Consider the following 21258-nt stretch of genomic DNA (forward strand, 5'->3'; position numbering starts at 1 on the left):
CTCAGGGACAGCACCCAGGCCCTGAGTTCAAGGCCCACAACCGACCAAAAAAGAAAAGAAAAGAAAAAAAGCTCTAGAGAGAGTAAATGGCTGGGACACATCATGAATTTCACCCAGGCTACATTTGAGAAGAACAGGAAGAAAGATCAGTTTTAGGCCCACAAAGGGTCTGCAGAGGTTCTTAGAAATGATTTTAATGAGCAGCTGCCTACAGCTCACGATTCTAATCCCGGCTGCTCTGGAGGGTGAGATCTGAGCGTAATGGTTGAAAGCCAGCTGGAGAAGACCTACACGTTTAGAGTCCTATCTCTAGCCGATGAAACCCAGAAGTGGAGATGTTCCAAAGGGAGCTAAGAGAGGGCTCTGAGGCCTTAAGTTCAAGCCCCACTAGTGGCACAGAAATGAACACAAAAGAAATGATTTAAGCAGCATTGACTTTGCAGGTCAGACATGTGTTTGAGTGCCATCTCTGCTGAGTCCCAGTGGTAGAGTTTTAGGAGATGTCTTCAGAAATCTACTATAGAAGAAGGCGAAAACTAAAAGCCTAGCTTCTTGGAGAATCTGTAAGGATGGCATCAAATTGAAATCAGAGTTTTGGATGCAGAGTCCAAACTCCACGGGTTCCATATGTCATGTCCAGCTACTCAACTCTATGCCAAATAAAGGACCTGGTGAAAGGCAGAGAAAGAAAATTTATCACATGGCTGTCAAGGGAAGACAGCGCTTTCGTACCTCTTTGATATACAGACATGAGCTTTAGGTTTTATAGCAATTGGGGGCAGGGGAAGAAGAGGAATGCATAACTATTAAAACAGTTCTGGTCAGAGCATGGCCTAGTTGATTATTTTAGTCCTTGTTTGGAGAAATGGTAAACACTGTCATCCTCAATCAGGACAAACAAATCACCTTGCTTAGTACTGGTGGTTTGTGCTAAGAAGGCTTTATTGTTCCTTAGAGGAAGTTTTGATTTCCTGTCTGAAAGCTCTTCCAGGTTCTTCCCAGAACCTAAAGTGATGGCATAGTATCTGCAGAGAGAACAGCTTATATCAGAAACGAAAAGGTGGAGACAAAGCTGCCAAGCTTTTATCTTATGATTACTTAATTTGTCGATCCATGTAAGTAGTCAGTGCTTTTCAACAAAACCATTTATAATTCCCCCTCTTAAGTTTGAATATTTCTCCATCATAAGAGAATTACAGTATTGGGCAGTTCTGGGACTCGAACTCAGATTCTGGCTTTGTCCCTGCACTTTTCTGTGGTCAAGGCTAGCATTCTACCACTTGAGCCACAGCACCACTTCCAGCCTTTTCTGAGTAGTTTATTGGAAATGAGAGTCTCATGGACTCTTTGAACTACAATCCTCAGATCTCAGCCTCCTGAGTAGATAAGATTACAAGTGTGAGTAAGTCACTAGTGCCTGGCTTGCAATCTGACTTTTGAATCAGTACCTACATTGAAATGTGGTCCTTTTGTATTTAGTCCATTTCATTGCTATTTTTCTCTTTTCTCCTTATATTTGACAAAGCTCTTTTCTGCTCTCTTTTCTTCTTTCTCTACTGGATTTTCTCCCTTTAGTAAGTATTCTTCATACTCTCCAATGCTTCTACTGGTCTTTCTCTTCTCCCATGTATTTCCTTGGCCTGCTTTCTCTCTCATATTTATTTCCTGTTATTCCATCAGAAGCTCGCATGGTCTAAGTATAGTGTTTATTCCTTGTGTTTAAGTATCTATGAAAAAGCATTTAGAGTTACTTTCTAAGACAGTGAAGATAACCAGGTAACTTCAAAAGCCTTCGCAGCATCTGTGGGAATTTTGTCTTGTTTGTTTGCTTTTTGTTTTATGATTTGAAAGAGACAGTCTTGAAACTTTCTTAAAAGTATTTATGGGCTGGGCACCAGTGCCTCATCACTTGTGATCCTAGCTAGTATCCTGAACAGCTATTCAGGAAGCTGGAATCGGAGGGTTACAGTTCGAAGCCAACCCTGGCATGAAAGTCCATGAGTCTCATCTCTAACTAACCACTAAAAAGCCAGATGTGAAGTTATGGCTCAAGTGGCAGAACAAAAAATCTAGGGAACAGTGCCCAGACTCTGAATTCAAGCCCCAGTGATGACACAAAAAAACAAAACATATTAATAGGACCTAATATTCATTACATACTTAACTATGTGCCAAAGCTGCAGTAACCCTTCCTATGACCTCATTTTCCTTTCTGACAGTCAAGTCTGTGATAAAGGCTTTATATATTCTTCTCCTATATGCAGCACCCTACAGCTACAAAGTGGTTTAATAGGAACTGAAACCCCAGAAAGTCTGACTCCTAGGTCTAGGCTCTAAACTACTAAACAATAGTTTATTACTACTGTATACCCCTTAGTTTCATAATCTGCGGCCAAACCTGCCTGCTTTAAGCCTTACAAATAATAGGCACTCATAATATTGCTAATGAATTGGGGCCAACCTAGATTCAGTAAGGCCCTAAAGAGGTCCCTTGAGAGATGTCTTTGGTTAAATTATTTCAAATTAATTTCTCTAAGAGGAATCTTTACATCTACCATGGGACCTCATTCCTTTAGGTCACAAACATTAATATTTTTAAATTATTCATGCCAGAGATTTAGCTGAAGCAAACCATGCCATCCACAAGAAAACTAATTAAAAGCACTTACAAACTAGAACCATGCTTTTCCTGTATACTTTATTATATGTTTGGTAACGCATACATACACACACACACACACACACACACACACACAGAGACACACACACACACGCACACACAAAATGCAGCACAGAAAGGCAGACTACATTATTTGTGCTGCTGTTATGTTAGAAATGAATATTAACTTTGCTGCTATATCATAAAATGTTTATAGTTGGCCAGGAGTTTGGTGGTTAAAGTGCTTGCCTAGCATGCATGAAGACCCGGGTTCGATTCCTTGGTACCACATACATAGAAAAAAGCTGGAAATGGTGCTGAGGCTCAAGTGGTAGAGCTCTAGCCTTGAGAACGTCCAAGGACAGTGCTCAGGCCCTGAGCTCAAGCCCAGGACTGGCAAGCAAAAAAAAATTTTTTTTAAATGTTTATAGTTATGACCATATTTTCTTTCTTGCTTTTTATTTTAGTTGCAGACTATACAACCTAATCTTGTTTTGAGGGGAGGAATTTTCTGGGTTCTTTTAATATTTTTTTAAACAGTAGTTCTTTTTTATTTTATTTTTTGTTTTTGTTTTTGCCAGTTCTGGGGCTTGAACTGGGGCCCTGTACACTGTCTTTGGGTGATCTCAAGATTAGAGCTCTGCCACTTGAGCCACAGCACCACTTCTTGCTTTTTCTATGTATGTGGTACCAAGGAATTGAACCCTGGTCTTCGTGCATGCTAGGCAAGCACTATAACACTAGGCCAAAATCCCTGCCCCTTATTTTTTTTTATTTTTTGTCAGTTGTGGAGCTTGAACTCTGAGCCTGGGTGCTGTCCCTGAGCTCTTCGGCTCAAGGCTACCACCCTATCTCTTAAGCCACAGCTCTACTTCTGGTTTTCTGGTGGTTGAGTCTCTCAGACTTCAGAGCTCAGGCTGGCTTTGAACTGTGATCCTCAGATCTCAGCCTACTGAGTAGCTAGTATTACAGGTGTGAGCCACTGCACACAGCTAGTTCTTTTACTTTTGTATTCCTAATTAGTAGTCTATCACACAAATTATAAATTCAGTATTCCTTAAAAAGCACAGGCTAAGGGAAGGAGATAAAAGATGATTGGGGGGTGGGGGAAGGGAAAGTAGGAGAAAAACATGGGAAGGGGTATCCATCTTCAAGAATTAAGTTTTAAAATTAAATGTGAAGTAAAATGATCTTTATAAATCATTCTAATTTCCATTTCATTACCAAATTCTTAGAAGTCTTTTAATAGTGAAATATACTTATTTCCAGAAGGGGGCGTGTGCCTGGTAAATGAACACTATCTCAAAGAACAGGATTTTGACTTGGAAAATACTTTCCTGTGTTAATCATGTCTGTTCCTGGCTTATGACCAGAGCTGCGTGGAGGGTTATAGGGTTCTTACAGCTGTCACCTACACAATAAACACTGCTATTATATATAGACAACTTTTCAGAAGTATAGGAAGATTTTCAAACAAAAATGGTGCCATACTCTACTTTTTTCACTTATCGTTGAATCCCATAAATCCCACTTGACTACATTTTTTTCAAGAATGTTTATTCATAATTATATCCTTCTTACTAATTAGTACTTGTAATTTAAAAAGAAAAATAGAACTGAACTCAGATGATTCAATTTGAGAAAAGAAGAATGAAATAATTTTGCTAAGGCCAGAATCATAAATACAGATTAAAAAAAATTAAAACAAGGTAGGCACCAGTGGCTTATGCTGTAATTCTAGCTCCTCAAGAGGCTACTGATCTGAGGATTGAGGTTCAAAGTCAGCCAAAGCATTAAAATTCACGAGACTCTTATCTCTAATAAAGTTAAAAAAAAAAAAGTGGAGCTGTACAACACTAGCATTGAGCACAGAATCTAAGGCCCTGCATTCAAGCTGCAGGACTGGCGTGTTTGGGTCCAATTCCACCTTTATACATGCTCAACAAATCTCAAAAAAAAAAATTCCAAATTGGGGATTGGAGATGTGGCTCAGCTGGTAGCGCACCAGCCAATGAGCAATAACATCAGGTACCAAGTTCCACTTCCTGTTTCAGATCTAAAGACAAAAAAAATCCAGAATGGCCACAGCCCACATCAGTACATCTATCTACAACATTCCTGTGCAGTATACCTAAGGGTTTAACAACATATCTTTGAGTGGCAAATTCATCCTATTGAAACACAGGATCCTGATGAAACACAGGATCACATAGGAATGCTAACCAGACAGTATTGCAACATTCCTGTATTGTCTAATATATTTATAAAAGATACAAACTGAGGAGCCAGGAGTAGTGCCTATAATCCTAGCTACTTAGGGAACAGAGGCAGGAAGATCCCCATCCAAAGCAGTTATATTTGAAGGCCTCTGATCTATGCCCACATCTTAAGAACTGCTGAATATTCTCTATAGTCCTGAAGGACTACTGGAAAAAGTCCCTACAGTGACCAGAGAGAATGCCTGCCTCAAGTTCTTGTTTATTTTTTAAAAGGCTCTTATACCCTCAGTATCTTTAACCATTTTCTTGATTCAGAGAGAATGTTTTTAGTTCCTCATGTGGAAATGATTTTAATGCATGTCTTAGTTTCAAAGATTGTAGTGGGGATTTTTTTATGTTTAGTCATTTGAGGCTACACATAGAGCTCCCGTATGACCCAGCAATCCCACTCCTCGGCATTTACCCAGTCCTCCAGAAACAAGGACATACTAAATCCACTAGCACAACTATGTTCATTGCAGCACTATTTACCATAGCAAAGATATGGAACCAACCCAGATGCCCCTCAGTAGATGATTAGATCAAGAAGATGTGGTATTTATACACAATGGAATTTTATGCTGCCATCAGAAAGAATGACATTGCTCCATTTGTAAGGAAATGGAAAGACTGGGAAAAAAATCATATTAAGTTAAGTAAGCCAGACCCAAAGGAACATAGACTCAATGGTTTCCCTCATTTGTAATAATTAGTACACATCTAGGACTCTCCTAGCAGAGGATTACAATAGTGCAAAACCTAGATACATAAGGTCATATAGGATGAGACTAAATTAAAGGATCTCTAGGATATGGAAACAAGAGCTTTATCTTGAGTGATTGTTGTTCTCAATGTACTATGTTATTTCTCTTCTCCTTTGTTGCCCTTTGGTGAATCTCATATTGGTACTGTATCTGACTTTGTTACCTGGTATATTGTATATATGTTTATTTGAAATAGGAAAGGGAAGGGGGGAAAAAGACAATTGGAAGGGGTGGAGGAGGGAAATGGGAACAAAAACATAAGAAGGGGTGTCACTGTCTGAGAAGTAATGTACCTACTATCTATCTGGTGATTATAACTGTAAAATAAAATATTGTAGTGGGATTGAAGAAAAGTTACAAATTCCTGTTAAGAAAATCACTAGGTAGTAATCTATGAACACCAAAGAAATATATGTCATAAAACCCTGCAATTCTTCTCTTTGCTATATAGCAGGAATGAATGCTTATATTTCACTAAGAGATATGCACAAGGAATGTTCCTAGACCTGTCTGGGATCCCAGCTACTTGTGAGGTGGAGCTAGAAGAACTGCAATTCAAGACCAACCTGAGCTAAAACGCTAGTGAATAAGAAGCCAGGCATGGTGGCACAGTCCTATGTTCTCATTACTTAGGAAGAGAGATAGGAAGTTCATGATTCAAGGCTACCTAAGGCAGAGCACAGGACCATATGTGAAACAATAAACAATAAGTAAAAAGGACTGAGAGCATGGTTCAAGTGGTAGAGAGCCTGCCTAGCAAACACAAGTCACTGAGTTCAAATCCCTGTACTTCAAAAAAAATCATGGATGTATTACTTATAATAGCCTAAAATGGAAACAATTTGAATGTAATTGTGGTATAGTCACTTAACACTGCTACATAGCAGTGACAACGGATTACCTTCAGCCCTGTCTGACCAAGCTTTTGTATCTGCATATTCAACCCATCTCAGATGAACAATTCTATGTATACGGACTTTTTTCCTTTTATTCTCTAAACAATACAGTACAATGCCTTTTACATAGTGTTTGCACTGTACTGCATAACATCAGTAAGTAGAGATAATTTAAAGTTAAATATGATACTTTGTGTTATGTCATGTGCAGATTTTATGCCATTTATATAAGGACTTGGGCATCTGAGATTTGTGCATTCATATATGAATTTCACGGGTTTATTAAGTCAAAAAAGGTCAGGCCCAAGAGAGAATATACTACATGTTTCCATTTACATTACAGTCAGAGTCAGTAAAACTGGAGCATGGCCAGAACTGTGAGAATGATTGCCTTAAGATACCTTGCTTGGGGCTGAGAATGTGGGCAATATCTTGATTTTGTGGGAGATTGCTTGAGTATAGACATACTAAACTATTTAAACTGCATGCTGGAGGCTCACACCTGTAGTCCTAACTACTCAGGTGGCTGAAAATCTGAAATTGTGGTTCAAAGCCAGCATGGTCAGGAAAGTCTGTGAGATACTTCTCTCCAATTTTACACACACACACACACACACACACACACACACACACACACACACAGGTGCACACACAACTGGAAGTGGAACTGTGGCTCAAGTAGTAGAGTGCTAGGTTTGAGTCAAAAAGGTCAGGGAACAAGACCCAGCCTTTGATTTCAAGCCCAACGACTAGCAAAAGAAAAAAACCCGAAAATCTATTTTTATTTTTATTTTGTGCATTTTACTGCAATATCTTAGTTAGAAGGAGAATCTGCAGATGTCTGACAAGCAGAGGATGCTGGGAAAATGAGCTGCTGCTGGCTGTCACCTGTGTTCTACACGCAGCACACTGCCCTGTCTGCAGAGAAATGCCTCACCCGGTGTTAAACCATGCCAGTGGTCTGATGCAGTACAAAGACCTAACTCCCAGCCTCAAAAAGGCGGCTCTGAAAAGGCAGTTAAAATACTGGAGGAAAGGGATCTATCCCATCTCACCAGCTCAAGAGCTCTCCTTAGAAAGGACAAGCGACTTAGCTACAATTGTACTGAACAATTCCACCTTCCTGCTCTGTAGCCATGTGTCTAACTGCATCCTATTGACACCATCTGCACCCAACTCTCCAATTTATTGTCTGTTCTCAGTGGGGAGCTGAGGGTGTATACAGCACGTAAAAGACCTTGGGTGTCAACCCCCACTGTCACACACACACACACACACACACACACACACACCTACCTGTGCCAAAGGTCCATCCTACCAAATGGTGAAATTCTTAGGATTTATTCTGTGGCTTCCCATTTGATTGGCCCTGAAGTATTGTTTTCTGACTAATCTTCATTGAGGGAATGAGTTTACTTGTATTTTAAAAACCTGTCACTAGTTGGGCATGGTTGCAGGCCACCCTGAGCTGCACAGTGAGGCTTTGCCAAAAAAGAAAAGAAAAAAAGAGGAAAACAAACAGCATTAACAAAATATTGCCAAGCCTCATTGTCTTTTTTTTTTTGCTAGTATCAAATTTTGAACTGTCTAGATTTTGCTCCTCTTGATGTTAGCTTCCTGAGTAGTGAGGATTGCAGATGTGAGTCACATTGAATGCAGTGTGTGCATGTGTGTGTATCGTGGGGGGGAGGGTGTCTGTGTGCATATGCAATGCACCTATGCCAGAATTAGAGGCATGAGATACTAGTGGCTGGAAAACGCCATAAGCGACCCTGATTCTTCATGCACAAAATTGCAAGCAAAGCAAAGTGGTTTGGGTTGAAGCCTCATAATTTCAGGACACTCTATCATTTGAACCCCAGCTTCAATCTGTTTGGGGGGAAGTTTGTAAAGCAGCAATTGATAAATGGAGCTTGTCGATAGATAGATAGATAGATACATAGATACATAGATACATAGATACATAGATAGATAGATTACATACATACATACATACATACATACATACATACATACATACATACATACATAGAAAGTGAATGTCAGATCTGGAGATAGAGGAATGCTTTGGATTATTGCAATTACAAAAACCACTTTTCTGACAATGTCTGGGATTTGAACCAAAGGTGCTGGGGAGGAAAGATCAGATGAATAGGGTTTATTTAGTGGAGGTCACCTGATCAGACATGAAGAGTACAGAAATTTCAGCAACAGGACTGGCAGGGAGTCTGCAGCAAACGTGGACTATTGTGGCTATCGAAGGGGAAAAAACCTGGATAATTGGACAAGACTATAAAAATGATGTCAGACAAGCAGACTTCCCCACAGATGAGGAAAGTGCTAGGTAGAGAAGTGAAAAGGCAGGTGCAGGTTTGGTGTGGGGACTGCCATCTGATTGGTGGAAGACAGGAATGGTTTAGGCTAAGCCCCTAATGTTTTTTTCCATCCATGAATCCACACTGGTTAAGGAAAAAGGGTCACTGTTCCATATCTGATCCAGCTGGGCTCTCTGCCCCTGGCATCAGAGATAATATGGCATCTATCCCACATGTCTGCACAGACACAGAGTGGTCAAAGCCAAGTTCTCTGATTTTGTGTTTATAAAGTCTCATATCAACCCCCCACTTTCATATTAAAAATAAAGCAAAACAAAAGCAGCCAAACTAGAAACTTTTTAGTCTCTGAACTTTCACCAAATTCCCCATTAAATCTTTATTTTAAAAAACTTTATGGAGGTATAATTTACATTTCATAATATTCACTCATGTTAAGTGTTCCTCAGTGATTTTTAGTATCAAGTTATGCAATCGTCAACATAATCCAGAACATTTCCATCACTCCAATGAAAGCTCTCTGCCCGTTTATATTTCATCCTTGTTCTCTGCCTAAGCTGCAGGCTACCCATCAACTTTATTTCTTCATATCTGCCTTTTCTGCACATTTCATATAAATGCAGCCATGCAAGATGTTGTATTTTGTGCCTGGCCTACTTTCACATAGCTTAGTATCTTGGGCTCATCTGTGCATGTTGCAGCATTTATCAGTAGTGCCTTCTGTTGATATTGATAAACACAATTGCATTGTATACATGTGCCCAATTTTATACATTGATTAACACAATTCCATTGTATGATGTACCATAGTTTTTTTCTCCACTTACCACTTAGGACATACTTGGTGAAAAACTAGTGCTCTACCACTTGAGTCATAGCTCTACTTTTGGCTTTTTGGTGGTTAGTCAGAGATCAGGATCTCATGGACTTTCCTGCTTGGGTTGCTTGTGAACCTTGATCCTCAGATCATAGCCTTTTGAGTAGCTTGGATTACAGGCATGTGACTCTTTATTCTTTTACTATGACTGCTGAGAAATATGCTTTCTATTCACTTGTAAGCATGAAAGCTTTTCTCTCTCTCTCTCAATTTTTTTTTTTTTTTGCCAGTCCTGGACTTGGGCTCAGGACCTGAGCACTGTCCTTGGGTTTTTCTCAAAGTTAGAGCTTTAACACTTGAGCCACAGCAACAATTCTGGCTTTTTTCTATGTATGTGGCACCAAGGAATCGAACCCAGATCTTCATGCATGCTAGGCAAGCACTCTACCACTAGGTCAAACTCCTGGCCCTCTCTCTGAATTTTTTAAGGCTTCTACTTTTTTTCTTTGCATTCTACTTTTTTTCTTGTTGAAACACGTCTAGCCATAGATTTTGTTTACTTTATCCTTCTTGGAACTTGTGATTGTTTTCAATTAAATGATTTATATCTCTTTAATTTCTATCAGATGCTCAGCCATTTTTATGTTTAACATTACCTCCTCTTCAAGCCCTTTGTCTTTCTTTCTGCAAAACGAATTGGAGGTTTATTAAATCATCACTCTCTGCCTTCCTGATCTTTAATCTCTTACTATTCATTTGTTTGTGGTGCCTTGATCACCTATGACCTCTTTTTTTTGGGGGGGGGGGCAGTCTTAGGACTGAGCTCAAGGCCTGAGCACTGTCCTTGGACTTTCTTAAGGCTAGAGCTCTACCAGTTGAGCCTCAGCACCACTTCTGGCTTTTTTCTATGTATGTTTTACAGAGGAATCGAACCCAGGTCTTAGTGCATGCTAGGCAAGCACTCTACCACTAGGCCAAACTCCCGGCCCAGTCTATGGCCTCTTATAAGCTAGGCAAGTGCTCTATTACAGTGCTATATCTCAACTTCTTAATTTTTTTTTTAACATTTCTTTACTTCAGGGCTACATTTTGACTAACTTCCTTAAACCCATCTTCTAGTTTTTCTACTTTTCTTCCTAGCTAGATTTTCTATAGCATTTTCCCCATAAACTAGGTTTCTAGTTTTCATAATATATTTTTAATTTTTAGACATTATACTTCTTGTTTTTGTTTTTTTAACATTTATTTTTTTTTTCTTTTTTGCCAGTCCTGGGCTTGAGCTCAGGGCCTGAGCACTGTCCTTGGACTTTCTCAAGGCTAGAGCTCTACCACTTGAGCCTGAGCACCACTTCTGGCTTTTTTTTTTTTTTCTATGTATGTGGTACCAAGGAATCGAACCCGGGTCTTCATGCATACTAGGCAAGCACTTTAACCACTAGGCCAAACTCCCGGTCCTACTTCTTGTTTTTGATTCTTTTAGTTCCTTCTCACAGTCTTACTAATGACATCATAATTCCTATTAATTCCCTTATTGATATTACCTGATATTTCACACTGGCCTGTCTCAATGTCTCCTGCATTTGCAGATTGCAATTCTTATTTATCCTGGCTTCTTTCTCCCTGTGCTTTATGGTTTAAATTCTTAAAATCAAGTTCCTTAGAATTTTGTCTGTACCATTTCCTAGAAACCTGGTATATTTGTTTCACAGGATTTCCATAGCACATGGTCACAAGTGGATGGATTAAACAACAGAAATTCATTCTTGTTGAGAATGCCAAAAGCCTGATGATATAAAGCAGATTGGGTCAACAGAATGCTCCTGGCCTCCTCCAGCTTCTGGTGCTCCAGGTTATTCTTTGACTTGTGGAAGCTTGGTTCCAAACTGCCTCCATCTTCATCTGGCTGCCTTCTGGCTGCCTTTTGTGTATCTGTAGTCACTCTGTGCCCTCCCCTCTCTTGTTCTAGATAGGATACCAGTCATTGCACTTACAGCCCATTCTATGTGTAAACTATTGGATCACATGATGCCTAAACTTGATTTCCAAATTTTGAGGTTCTAGGTAGACATGATTTTTTTTTTTTTTTGCCAGTCCTGGGGTTTAAACTCGGGGCCTGAGCGTTCTCCTTGGACTTTCTTAAGGCTAGTGCTCTACCACTTGAGCCACAGCACTACCTCTGACTTTTTCTATGTCTGTGGTACCGAGGAATTGAATCCAGGTCGTTGTGCATACTAGGAAAGCAAACTTACCACTTAGACCAAATTTCCCACCCATAGACATGAATTTTAAGGTATATAGTTCAACCTATTAGAATTAAGTAGAGATTGGCCAGTGAAATCTATTTTTGCTTTTAGTAATTGGAGGATCTATCAACCTGGGCCTGTCATAACCTATAGTTTCTCTTGACTTCCTATCCTCCCAAGTCACTCTGGGATACAAAGCAACCCCTGTGTCAAAGTAGAAATTATTTTTTAAAAGTCTGTGTGTGTCAATTTATAGCCTGCTTAAGCAATCTTTATACTAGAGCTATCTTTTAGTTGTTTTCTCCAGTTTGTGGCTTGTCTTCCTCATTCTTCCAACATTGTTTTTCACAGAACAGATGTTTTTCATTGTAATGAAAATCAATGTCTTTCGTGGATTGTGCATTTGGTGTTGTAGCTTTAAAAATCACTATCATATCAAAGTCTCCTAGATTTTTCCTTGACGTTTTATTGTCCAGAGACTTTTTTCATTTTGTGTTTTCATTTATACATTTAGAATCCCTTTCTGATTCTGTGTGTGTGTGTGTGTGTGTGTGTGTATCCTAAGGTTTGAACTTAGGGCCTGAGCTTCTTTTGCTCAAGGTTAATGCTCTACCACTTAAAGTATAGCTCCACTTCTGGCTTTTTTAGTAATTTATCGGAAATAAGAGTCTCAAGAACTTGCCTCCTGGGTAGCTAAGATTATAGATGTGAGCCACTTTTGCCCTCCTCTGATCCATTTTTAATTAATTTTTGTGAAGGATATAGTATACATAATAAGTTTCTTTTCTTTGATCTTTTCTTTCCTTGATTCCTTCCTCCCTCCCTTCCTTTCTTTTTCTTTTTTTTTTTTATTTAGCATGTGAATGTTCAAGTGTTCCATACCATTAGCTGAAAAGAGACTTTTGTAAGGACAATCCGTGGTGTTTATGTGGTTCTAGGCCCTGCATTCTGTTCCATTGATTTATCTGTCCTTTCAATACTATCAAAACCAGATTATCTTGACTGGTGGGCTTAAGTCCAGAATCTCTAGGTGGTATCAACACTCCAACTTTGCTCTTCTACTTCAGTATTGAGTTGGCTACTTTGTCTTTGGACTCTCTATACAAACTTTAAATTAGCTGCCCTGGAACTCTTGGCCATCTTGCCTTAATCTGCAGAGTAATGTCTATTTTAACATTTAACCTTGGTGTTCTCTGAGCTATCTGGATCTCAGGTTTAGTATCGATTTTAATTTAAGGCTATTGTTGTTATTTATTTAAATATTTCTTCTGGTTATCTCCTGATGGTTTCATTATAGTCTGTCACTTCAGGGTATTCCATTAGATCTTTTTCAGTCCTTTTTTTGCTATTTCAATTCAAGAAGCTTCGGTTGACATATATTCAAGCTCAGAATCTTTACTCAGTGATGTTAAGTCTACTAACTGACACATCAGAGACATTCTTCCTATCTGTTACAGAGGGTTTTATTTCCCACATTCCTTCCTGAGGAAAGAGGCCTTCTATAATGCTTCCAACAATCTCCAGCCACTGGTCAGCCAATACTCAGGTGGTATTCCTTCCTCTGAATATGAGCTGGATTGAACAAGAAGAAGGCTGCAAAATGATGGTGCATATTCTCTGAGATTGGGTTTTGAAAAATTGTGATTTGCATCTTGCTGTATTGTCTATTTGGCTTTTCTTGTGAGCTTGCCTTGATGGAGTAAGGTAGGGTATTTGGAAGGCCTCTGCCTCACAACCAAACAAGAACTGAGGACCTCTGTCCAATGAGTCAAAAGAAGTTGGTTCCTTCTAGCAGCCATGTGTCTCTGCTATGAGGCTCATTCACATCTGGAAAAATGCATGTGAAGGCAGCCATGCAAGAGGGAAATTGTAAGCAGAAGACTTAGCTAACCTGTACCAGATTCCTGTGCAATGATATTATCCTATGTGTTATCCTATGACACTAAATTTGAGGGTAGTGTGTTATGTAGTGACAGATAACTGATCTAGGAGGTGAGGGAAATGATTGCCACCTAATTTCTGGCTTGAGCAACTAGTAGCTATGAGTGTCAAGATTCTAGAGGGTGAAATAGATTTGGGAGACTAGAGGGTACTAAACACACATTTTTGCCTATAGACAGCCAAGTAAGGTGTTGGGTAAGCCATGATTGCCAGAGTCTGGAACTGCTTTTCCATTGGCATTAGAAGCTTTCCCACCAAATCAGAACAGTGAAATCCAAAACTTGGGTTTGGACTTTGTCAAAGAAAATAAATAATCAGTTTGCTTCTATTTGAGAAAACAGAATCCTCTATTAGGTTCAGTCTAGTTACTTCAAGTTCTACTCTAGTATTTGAAGCAAAAACCCTTGGCTATTATCAAGTGTTGCTTTAACCTGCTGGGCTTTGTGTTTTCCTGCTGGATCTGTACTTCCACTGGAAGAAGGGAGTTGGCAAAGCAGATTTAGGGAATTCTTGTTTCATTGGGCCATATTCCAAAATAACAGTAGCATTTCTAAATTGAAAGGCCTGAGTATCCAGTCATAGTCTGGCCTATGGATCTCCATGTTGGATTTTTATATAACTTATTTATTACTGTCTCTCCAGTACCTGGCACATAGTTAGGCTCCCAATAAATGTTTACTAAATGAAAAAAAAAAAACTATGCCCATTATCCTAAGCTCTGGAGTAGAATCTGCCAACTATGGTATCAACCCAAAGTGTCCTTCCCACAATTCCAGATGTTAGTCTCAGTGGAATGTCACCTCACACACCCTGCCCCCGGGAGAACCACCAGATTATGTTTGCTCATCTATAACATCTGCCGGCCACATTTCCAGCCTCTCTGCACCCTGCCATTTCCTAGATGCCTGACTGACAAGAGGCTCCAGGTTCATTTTACCCTCACTCTAGAATTTAAACCATGACATGTTCCCAAAGAATTAAACTGAAATGTTAATATAAGAACAAATCGGAATACAACTGACTTTTATAATGACGCATAGGACAATGTGGAGTCTGGTAGAAACTTAGAACTGTGCTCTTTGTTCAACAGCTGTGCCACAAGAGGAGTTAATAGAACTCAGGCTGTCAGAAAGAATAATAGGAGGATGTGTTTGAATGGATTAGCTTGTCTGAGATGCCCTGGAAAAATAGGTAAGGAATTCTGACCTTGATCTGCCAATCGTAGCTGCTACAATCTCAAGAATCCATTCTTCAGGTTGTGAAGTAATTACACAAATCTATTTCCAAAAAAAAATAGACTTTGTACTTAGATGATACTTCTTTTCCTTTTTTCTCTTACACAGGCTAGGTTGGACTCAAGTGTATTGTTGTACTATTTTCATACACATACACACACATATAAACACACTTCTACTTATTTATCCTCACTCTCTTTTTCCCCCTCTCCTTATACCCACTGGTTCCCCTCCTCCAAACAGTTTTCCCCTTAGAAATGTATATGTATATATGGTTAATATATTATATATTAATACATATAAAATATATCATATATATAAACTTTTTACTGGGCATTTACTGTAAGCCAGGTGGAATCTATTTTCTCAAAACTATGACTTAATACGATGTCCACAAATGCCACTGTGGCAAACAGCAGCATCCTCCCCCTTCCCCTTTTTGGAACCAATACTGGGTCTTGAACGCAGAGCCTAGACTGAATTCCCTGGTGCTTTACCACTTGAGTCATAGCTCTACCTCCAGCTTTTTGCTGATTAATTGTAGATAAAAGTCTTACATGGTGCTGGGAATTTAGCCTAGTGGTAGAGTGCTTGCCTAGCATGCATGAAGACTTGGGTTCCATTCCTGGGTACCACATACTTAGATAAAGCCGGAAATGGCTCAGGTGGTACAGACTTTCTTGCCTGGGCTGGCTTTGAACTGTGGTACTTAGCTTCCTGAGTAGCTAGGATTATAAGAGTGAGCCACCCTACCTGGAAGTCTTTTTCATTTTGCAGGCCAGGAAGTGAAGGCTAGAGAAAGTTCTATGGTTTGCTGAGGATCACCATGGCAGTGATAGTGTCAGATTTCAAAGCTAGACTTGGAAATTCATTCCCTAATTTCTTTAGACTATGTAGCTTTAGAGTGGTTTTAAACAAAAATTCCTGGCCTTCACTACAAGCAAAGACCTGAGCAAACCAGATAAAGATGTCCCAGCCTGAGTAAATGTGCTCTCCCAAGTATGTAAGTCCCTGATTAAAAAAGAAAAAGTCATGGCTTACTTCCTTTAACATGATTTTTTTCCCAAGTCTTTCCATTTCCTTATGAATGGGGCAATGCCATTCTTTCTGATGGAAGCATAGAATTCCATTGTATGTATGTGTATATATATATAATATATATATTATATATATATATGACATTATCCTAATCTAGTCATCTACAGAGGGGCAACTGGGTTGGTTACATATCTTACCTAGGATAAATAATGCTGCAATGAACATCGTTGTGCTCGTAGCTTTAGTGTGGCTTGTTTATGATCATTTGGGTAAATGCCCAGGAGAGCGATTATTGGGTCATAGAGGAGCTCTGTGTTTAGTCTTGAGGAACCTCCATACTATCTTCCAGAATGGTTGAACCAGTTTACATTCTCACCAACAGTGTAGTGAAGTAAGGCAGACCCAAAGAAACACAGGCTCCATGGTTTCTCTCACTTGGAAGAATTAATATATGTCTAAGATGGTCCTAGCAGAGGATTACAGTAGCTCAATGACCATGCACGTATGATCATATAAAATGGCACTAACCCAGATGAATTCCAACATATGGAAACAAAAACTTTTTTGTTGTGATTTTTTAATGCACAGTGTGAAGTTATTTCTTTTTTGCTTTCATTTTCCCCTTTGGTTTATCCCCTGTTGTTGCTGGTTAATTTTGGTAGTCTGTGTCTTGCGTACACATTTATCTTATTTGGGGAAGGGAAGGGGAATAACAAAATGTTGAGACAAAGAGTGAACCAAAGTAACAGTGATACTTGTAAGACATCATGTTGGAAATGAACTTTACAACTGGGGAGGTAGGGAGAATCAGGGGAGAGCTAAAGTGGGAGAAAAACTAGAGAGGGGGTAACAATGTTTGACAAGAAGTTACTTATGTAACTGTAACACCTCTGTACATCACCTTTACAATAAAATAAAATAAAACATTTTTTAAATCAACCATGGGGAAAACACATGGAACGGACAGCAGAATGACTTGAGGAAATCCTTTACAAATGTGGATGAAATGGGAGGAAGAGAGTACGCAAGGGATGGAGGATAATGAATAGATGGAGGGAGGGAGGATGGATTAGGTGGATAGAAGGGTGGAGGTTAGATGCATAATGGATGGGTGGAGGATGGATGGGTAATAGATGGAGAATGGATGGATGATTGATAGAGGATGGATAGATGAAGGATGGATGAATGGATGGATAGGTGTTTGGAGGATGGGTGATTGATATAAGATGGATGGATAATGGATGGACAGAAGACAGATGAATGGATAATGGATGGAAGAGGAATGGATGGAAAATGGGTGGATGGAGGATATATGAATGGAAGGATGGATGGAATGGCTGGGGTCCCAGCGCCTCGTGGTCATGGGTGGGCAGCCAGCCGGGCGGCTACTCCACACAGTACGGTAGAGAGAGCGGCTCCTCCTGGGGCCCCCGCTCCTCCCCGCCCTCCCCTCTGTTCCCTCCCCTCCTCCTTCTCCTCCCACCTCCTCCACCACCGCCACTGCCCGCCGCCGGCCGCGGTCCGAGTCTCCGGCGGGCAGTTTGGCGGACGCTGGAGGCGGCCCCTGGGCTGTGCGCTCGTCCCCTGTCGCCCCGCGCGCCACGATGCGCAGAGGGACCGTGCCACGCGGGGGCCAGCGCCGCCGGCCCGCACCATGAAGCTCCGCAGCAAGGCGGCGGCGCTGCTCCTGCTGGCGCTGGCCGCGCTGCTGCTCGCGCTGCTGTCCTTGCGCCCCGGCCGCGCCGAGCCCCCGGAGCCGCCCGCGCCGCCCGCGCGTGCCGCGGCCGCCTCGCAGCGCCACCCCGCGCCGGTGTCCGCGCGCCTGCCGGGGCCGGGCGTCCCTCCCAGGACTCCGAGACGCCGGCCCCGTCTGCGCCCCCGAGCCAGCCGCCGGGGCGCGGCGAGACTGGAGAAGTTGGCGAGGTGAGTCCTGGCAGCTCCAGAATCCCATCGCCTCCCCGCACCCCGCGCTCTCCCCACTCGGCCGCTGCCGAGTTCAAGGGAGGCTGCGGGTGGAAGGACCAGACTCCAAGTTTCCCCCGCGGGCTTCCCACCTGGGTGGAGCGCCCACTGGGCGGCCCCGGGCTCCAGATCACGAACCTTGGTGAGGAAGCCCGAGGGCGAAGCGCTGAGTTAGGGGTGGGGTTGAGCTGTCAAGGCTGGGTGGCTCCGGCATTCTGGCAGACACGTGCCCTTTGTTTAAATGTTTCCGAAAGCTGGCGCGCAAGCCAGAGTGCTCCGTCTCCTTCCCTTGTCTCACTTGGACAGTTCACGCTGAAAACTTGGATGCGATCGAGTTTGGAGAGGTTACCTGTTTGCCTAAACCGGCTGCCTTTGGGTGAACCCGGAGTATCCAGTGCTGAGAGCGGGCGCAACAGGACCCTGTGGGGTCGGGGTGGAAGTTGTGCTGGGTAGGAGTGTAGCGTGGCTGGGGCGGGGGAAGGGTGGCACTGGCCGGGGCTTTTTGGTTCCTAAAATGTTCTGAGCAGCTTGGCTAAAGGGTCCTAACTAGGACTAATTAGGCTAACTAGGCTTTTCCAGCCCAGCGTTTTATTTCTTCCCTTCTCCCCCTCTCCGCAGGGTAGGGGTTTGCACTGATTTTTTTGTTGTTGTGGGGAGCTTTTCTTTTTTCTTTTTCTAAACAATCCCTGCGGTCTTTTTAGTGAGTCTGTTTCCTCTGCTCTTTCCTTGCGATGACTGCATGTGCTCAGCTCGCCTAATTACTTGAAACGAGTTGAAGAAATTCTTTTTTGACCATAATGACTAAGTCTGTGTTGGCGCTCTTATTACTGCAGCGAAGAGAAGAGACACGAAACCTTAAGAAGAAATAGAGCTGTATCAGCTTTTGCTTCTCTTTTGCCCAGATGGGTGCTTCCTTGCAAGTTGGAGGGAGAAAGGAAAAGAAAAGAAAGCCCAACAATTTTAAGAATTAAGCTTTGAAGTATTGACAACACTTGTGGACATTATCTTCTCCTTGATAGGATGAATAGGATCCTATCCCCATGTCTATCTTTTCTTTGGGGGGGGGGGTAATAGATTATATCAGGATTTAACTGCCAGGTGATTGTGGCATCTAAATTTGATGGGGCAACCTCTAAAACAATAACAAGTAAAGTTACCTAACACAGCTTACCAGTGCTAACAACAGCAGGAAACAGTCCCCACAGTTCATCTTCATATGTAGAATAAACCCAAACTGCAACCCTTTGAGAGTGTTTCTCAAGCCTCCAAAAGTGGACCAGGTGCCTATCACCTGAAAATGAATCAAATGCAGGTTCCCAAGCTCTGCCAGCTCCATTGGCTCAGAAACCCAGAGGGTGAGGCCAGCAGCCTGTTTTTACACTCCCCCTCCCCTTTGGTTCTGCTTACAAATCCAAGTTGGAGAACCTTCTCTGTGATAGTTGTATTAATATTCTCCCCATTGCACAGGTGAGCAAATTAGTCTGTGAGGCTTAGCAATGTGTCTGCCCTTCACTGAGAAGAGGGGAGATGACAATCCAGCAGCAGGGAATCAGGTGACTCTTGTCCACTCTGCTGATGTTACAGAGTGGTCTTGCTTGGGGTTCAGAATGGCACTGAGATTTTTCTAAAGACTCACTGTAGCATTTTGGAGCTGTCTGGTTCTCTGAGGTGCTGGGAACCTTGGGGCAGCACCTCCTTGTCTCTATCTGAGCAAATTGGCTGTGACTAGGAGAAGGAGATCATGAACAGAATCCAAATGCTGATGATTCAGAGGTGTATTTCCACAAGCAACTGAACCCTGAAAGCCATTTTTCTTTTGAACATATCTCTTAGATGATCGTCGAAACCATATCCAATACCAAAGGAATAAAGAACAAAATTTACAAACTGGGTAAGGAATTTAAAACACACACACACACACACACACACACACACACACACACACACACACACACAAAAAAAAAAAAAAAAAAACAAAGAGCTACAGGAAGTCTCTCTCAGGCTCAAATGCATCAATAGTTGACATTTCCTGGGACTTATTTATGGTTTATTTTGCTACCTCCACAGAAATGGCAACAGATGGTGGTGAAGCAGAAAGAGACCTAGGGAAGAAAGATTTCTGCATGGGCTCTTTTATGGCTTTCTTAATTCTGCCTGGGCTAAATTTTTGTGGTTTGGGGAGAATTTCATTTAGGGTGGGGAAAAGAAAAAGCCTCATGGTTTCAGAAAACAAGTACTTTCATCTCTTTATGTGGCCAGGGTCCAGACAAGATGGAGGCTACGTGATCTCATTTCTCCCTCCTTGGGAGGGTCAGGCTTGTGGGTGTAGCCAGCAGAAAAGCTTGGAGTTGGACAAGGGACAAACCACCACCTGCTGACCACTCACACACAGCCTGGGCTGCCTGGCCTCTCCAGGGTCACTCTAAATGAAGTTCTGCCACGTCAATGCAGGAAGCATAGCTCTTACTTTCTACAGCTTGTTTTCATTTGGGAGAAGTTTCCAAGGACTTGCTTATGAGCAGGCAGACCCTACAATTTTCAAACTAGTTATTTGTATGCAAATAACTCATTCTCTGTAAATATAAAGTGAGGGGGTAAGGATGGAAGTTTTAGGTTAAGCAAGGGATCTTGGAAGTACTAGCCCTAATACAGAAGTGAAATTAAATCCTTCATCTCATTTGCTTTATTAGTGAGTTATACCTGGCTAACTTCCAAAGAGAATTTGAGATGACTTAAAATAGTAAAGGACTCAAATACAATAAGGCTATTGAACTAGTTCTATAAAGAAAAGTCACACAGAAGAGGAAGGAATAAGTACTATTTGTCAAAAACTGAGACCACAGTGATCAGGACGAGTAAATGTTTAAATTTAGCGTTAAACTTCAGCTAGCCTAGTCAAAAAGGGAGCCACGATGGGCTACCTCAAACATGAATCAGGCAATTTATTTTTAAACATGCCTTTATGGAACTGAAATTTTGAAATGAGAATTTTATTTGGGAATCGATTTCAGATCATCTTTCCATCTTGTTTCTGAAAACTCCTCTTGGAGCCTACATAGGGAAAAATAAGTTTAATGTAATACTATCATTCCAATTCTTTATCTACGGTGTA

At 41.3% G+C, this 21258-nt stretch overlaps 1 protein-coding gene across 1 annotated transcript in view; it reads left to right on the forward strand.

Annotated features, from left to right (window-relative positions):
* The first annotated feature begins 17838 nt into the window (after positions 1-17838).
* Gxylt2 (glucoside xylosyltransferase 2) overlaps positions 17839-21258 on the forward strand; it is a 32602-nt gene continuing 29182 nt past the window's right edge. The window contains exons 1-2 of the mRNA XM_090353097.1: positions 17839-18107; positions 18401-18595. Coding sequence (XP_090209223.1) covers positions 17839-18107; positions 18401-18595 — 464 coding nt within the window. The remainder of the gene's footprint in view (positions 18108-18400; positions 18596-21258) is intronic.

This window comes from Megascapheus bottae, chromosome 2 (assembly GCF_031878675.1).
Source record: "Megascapheus bottae isolate mThoBot1 chromosome 2, mThoBot2.hap1, whole genome shotgun sequence".
Classification (NCBI taxonomy): Eukaryota; Metazoa; Chordata; class Mammalia; order Rodentia; family Geomyidae; genus Megascapheus; species Megascapheus bottae.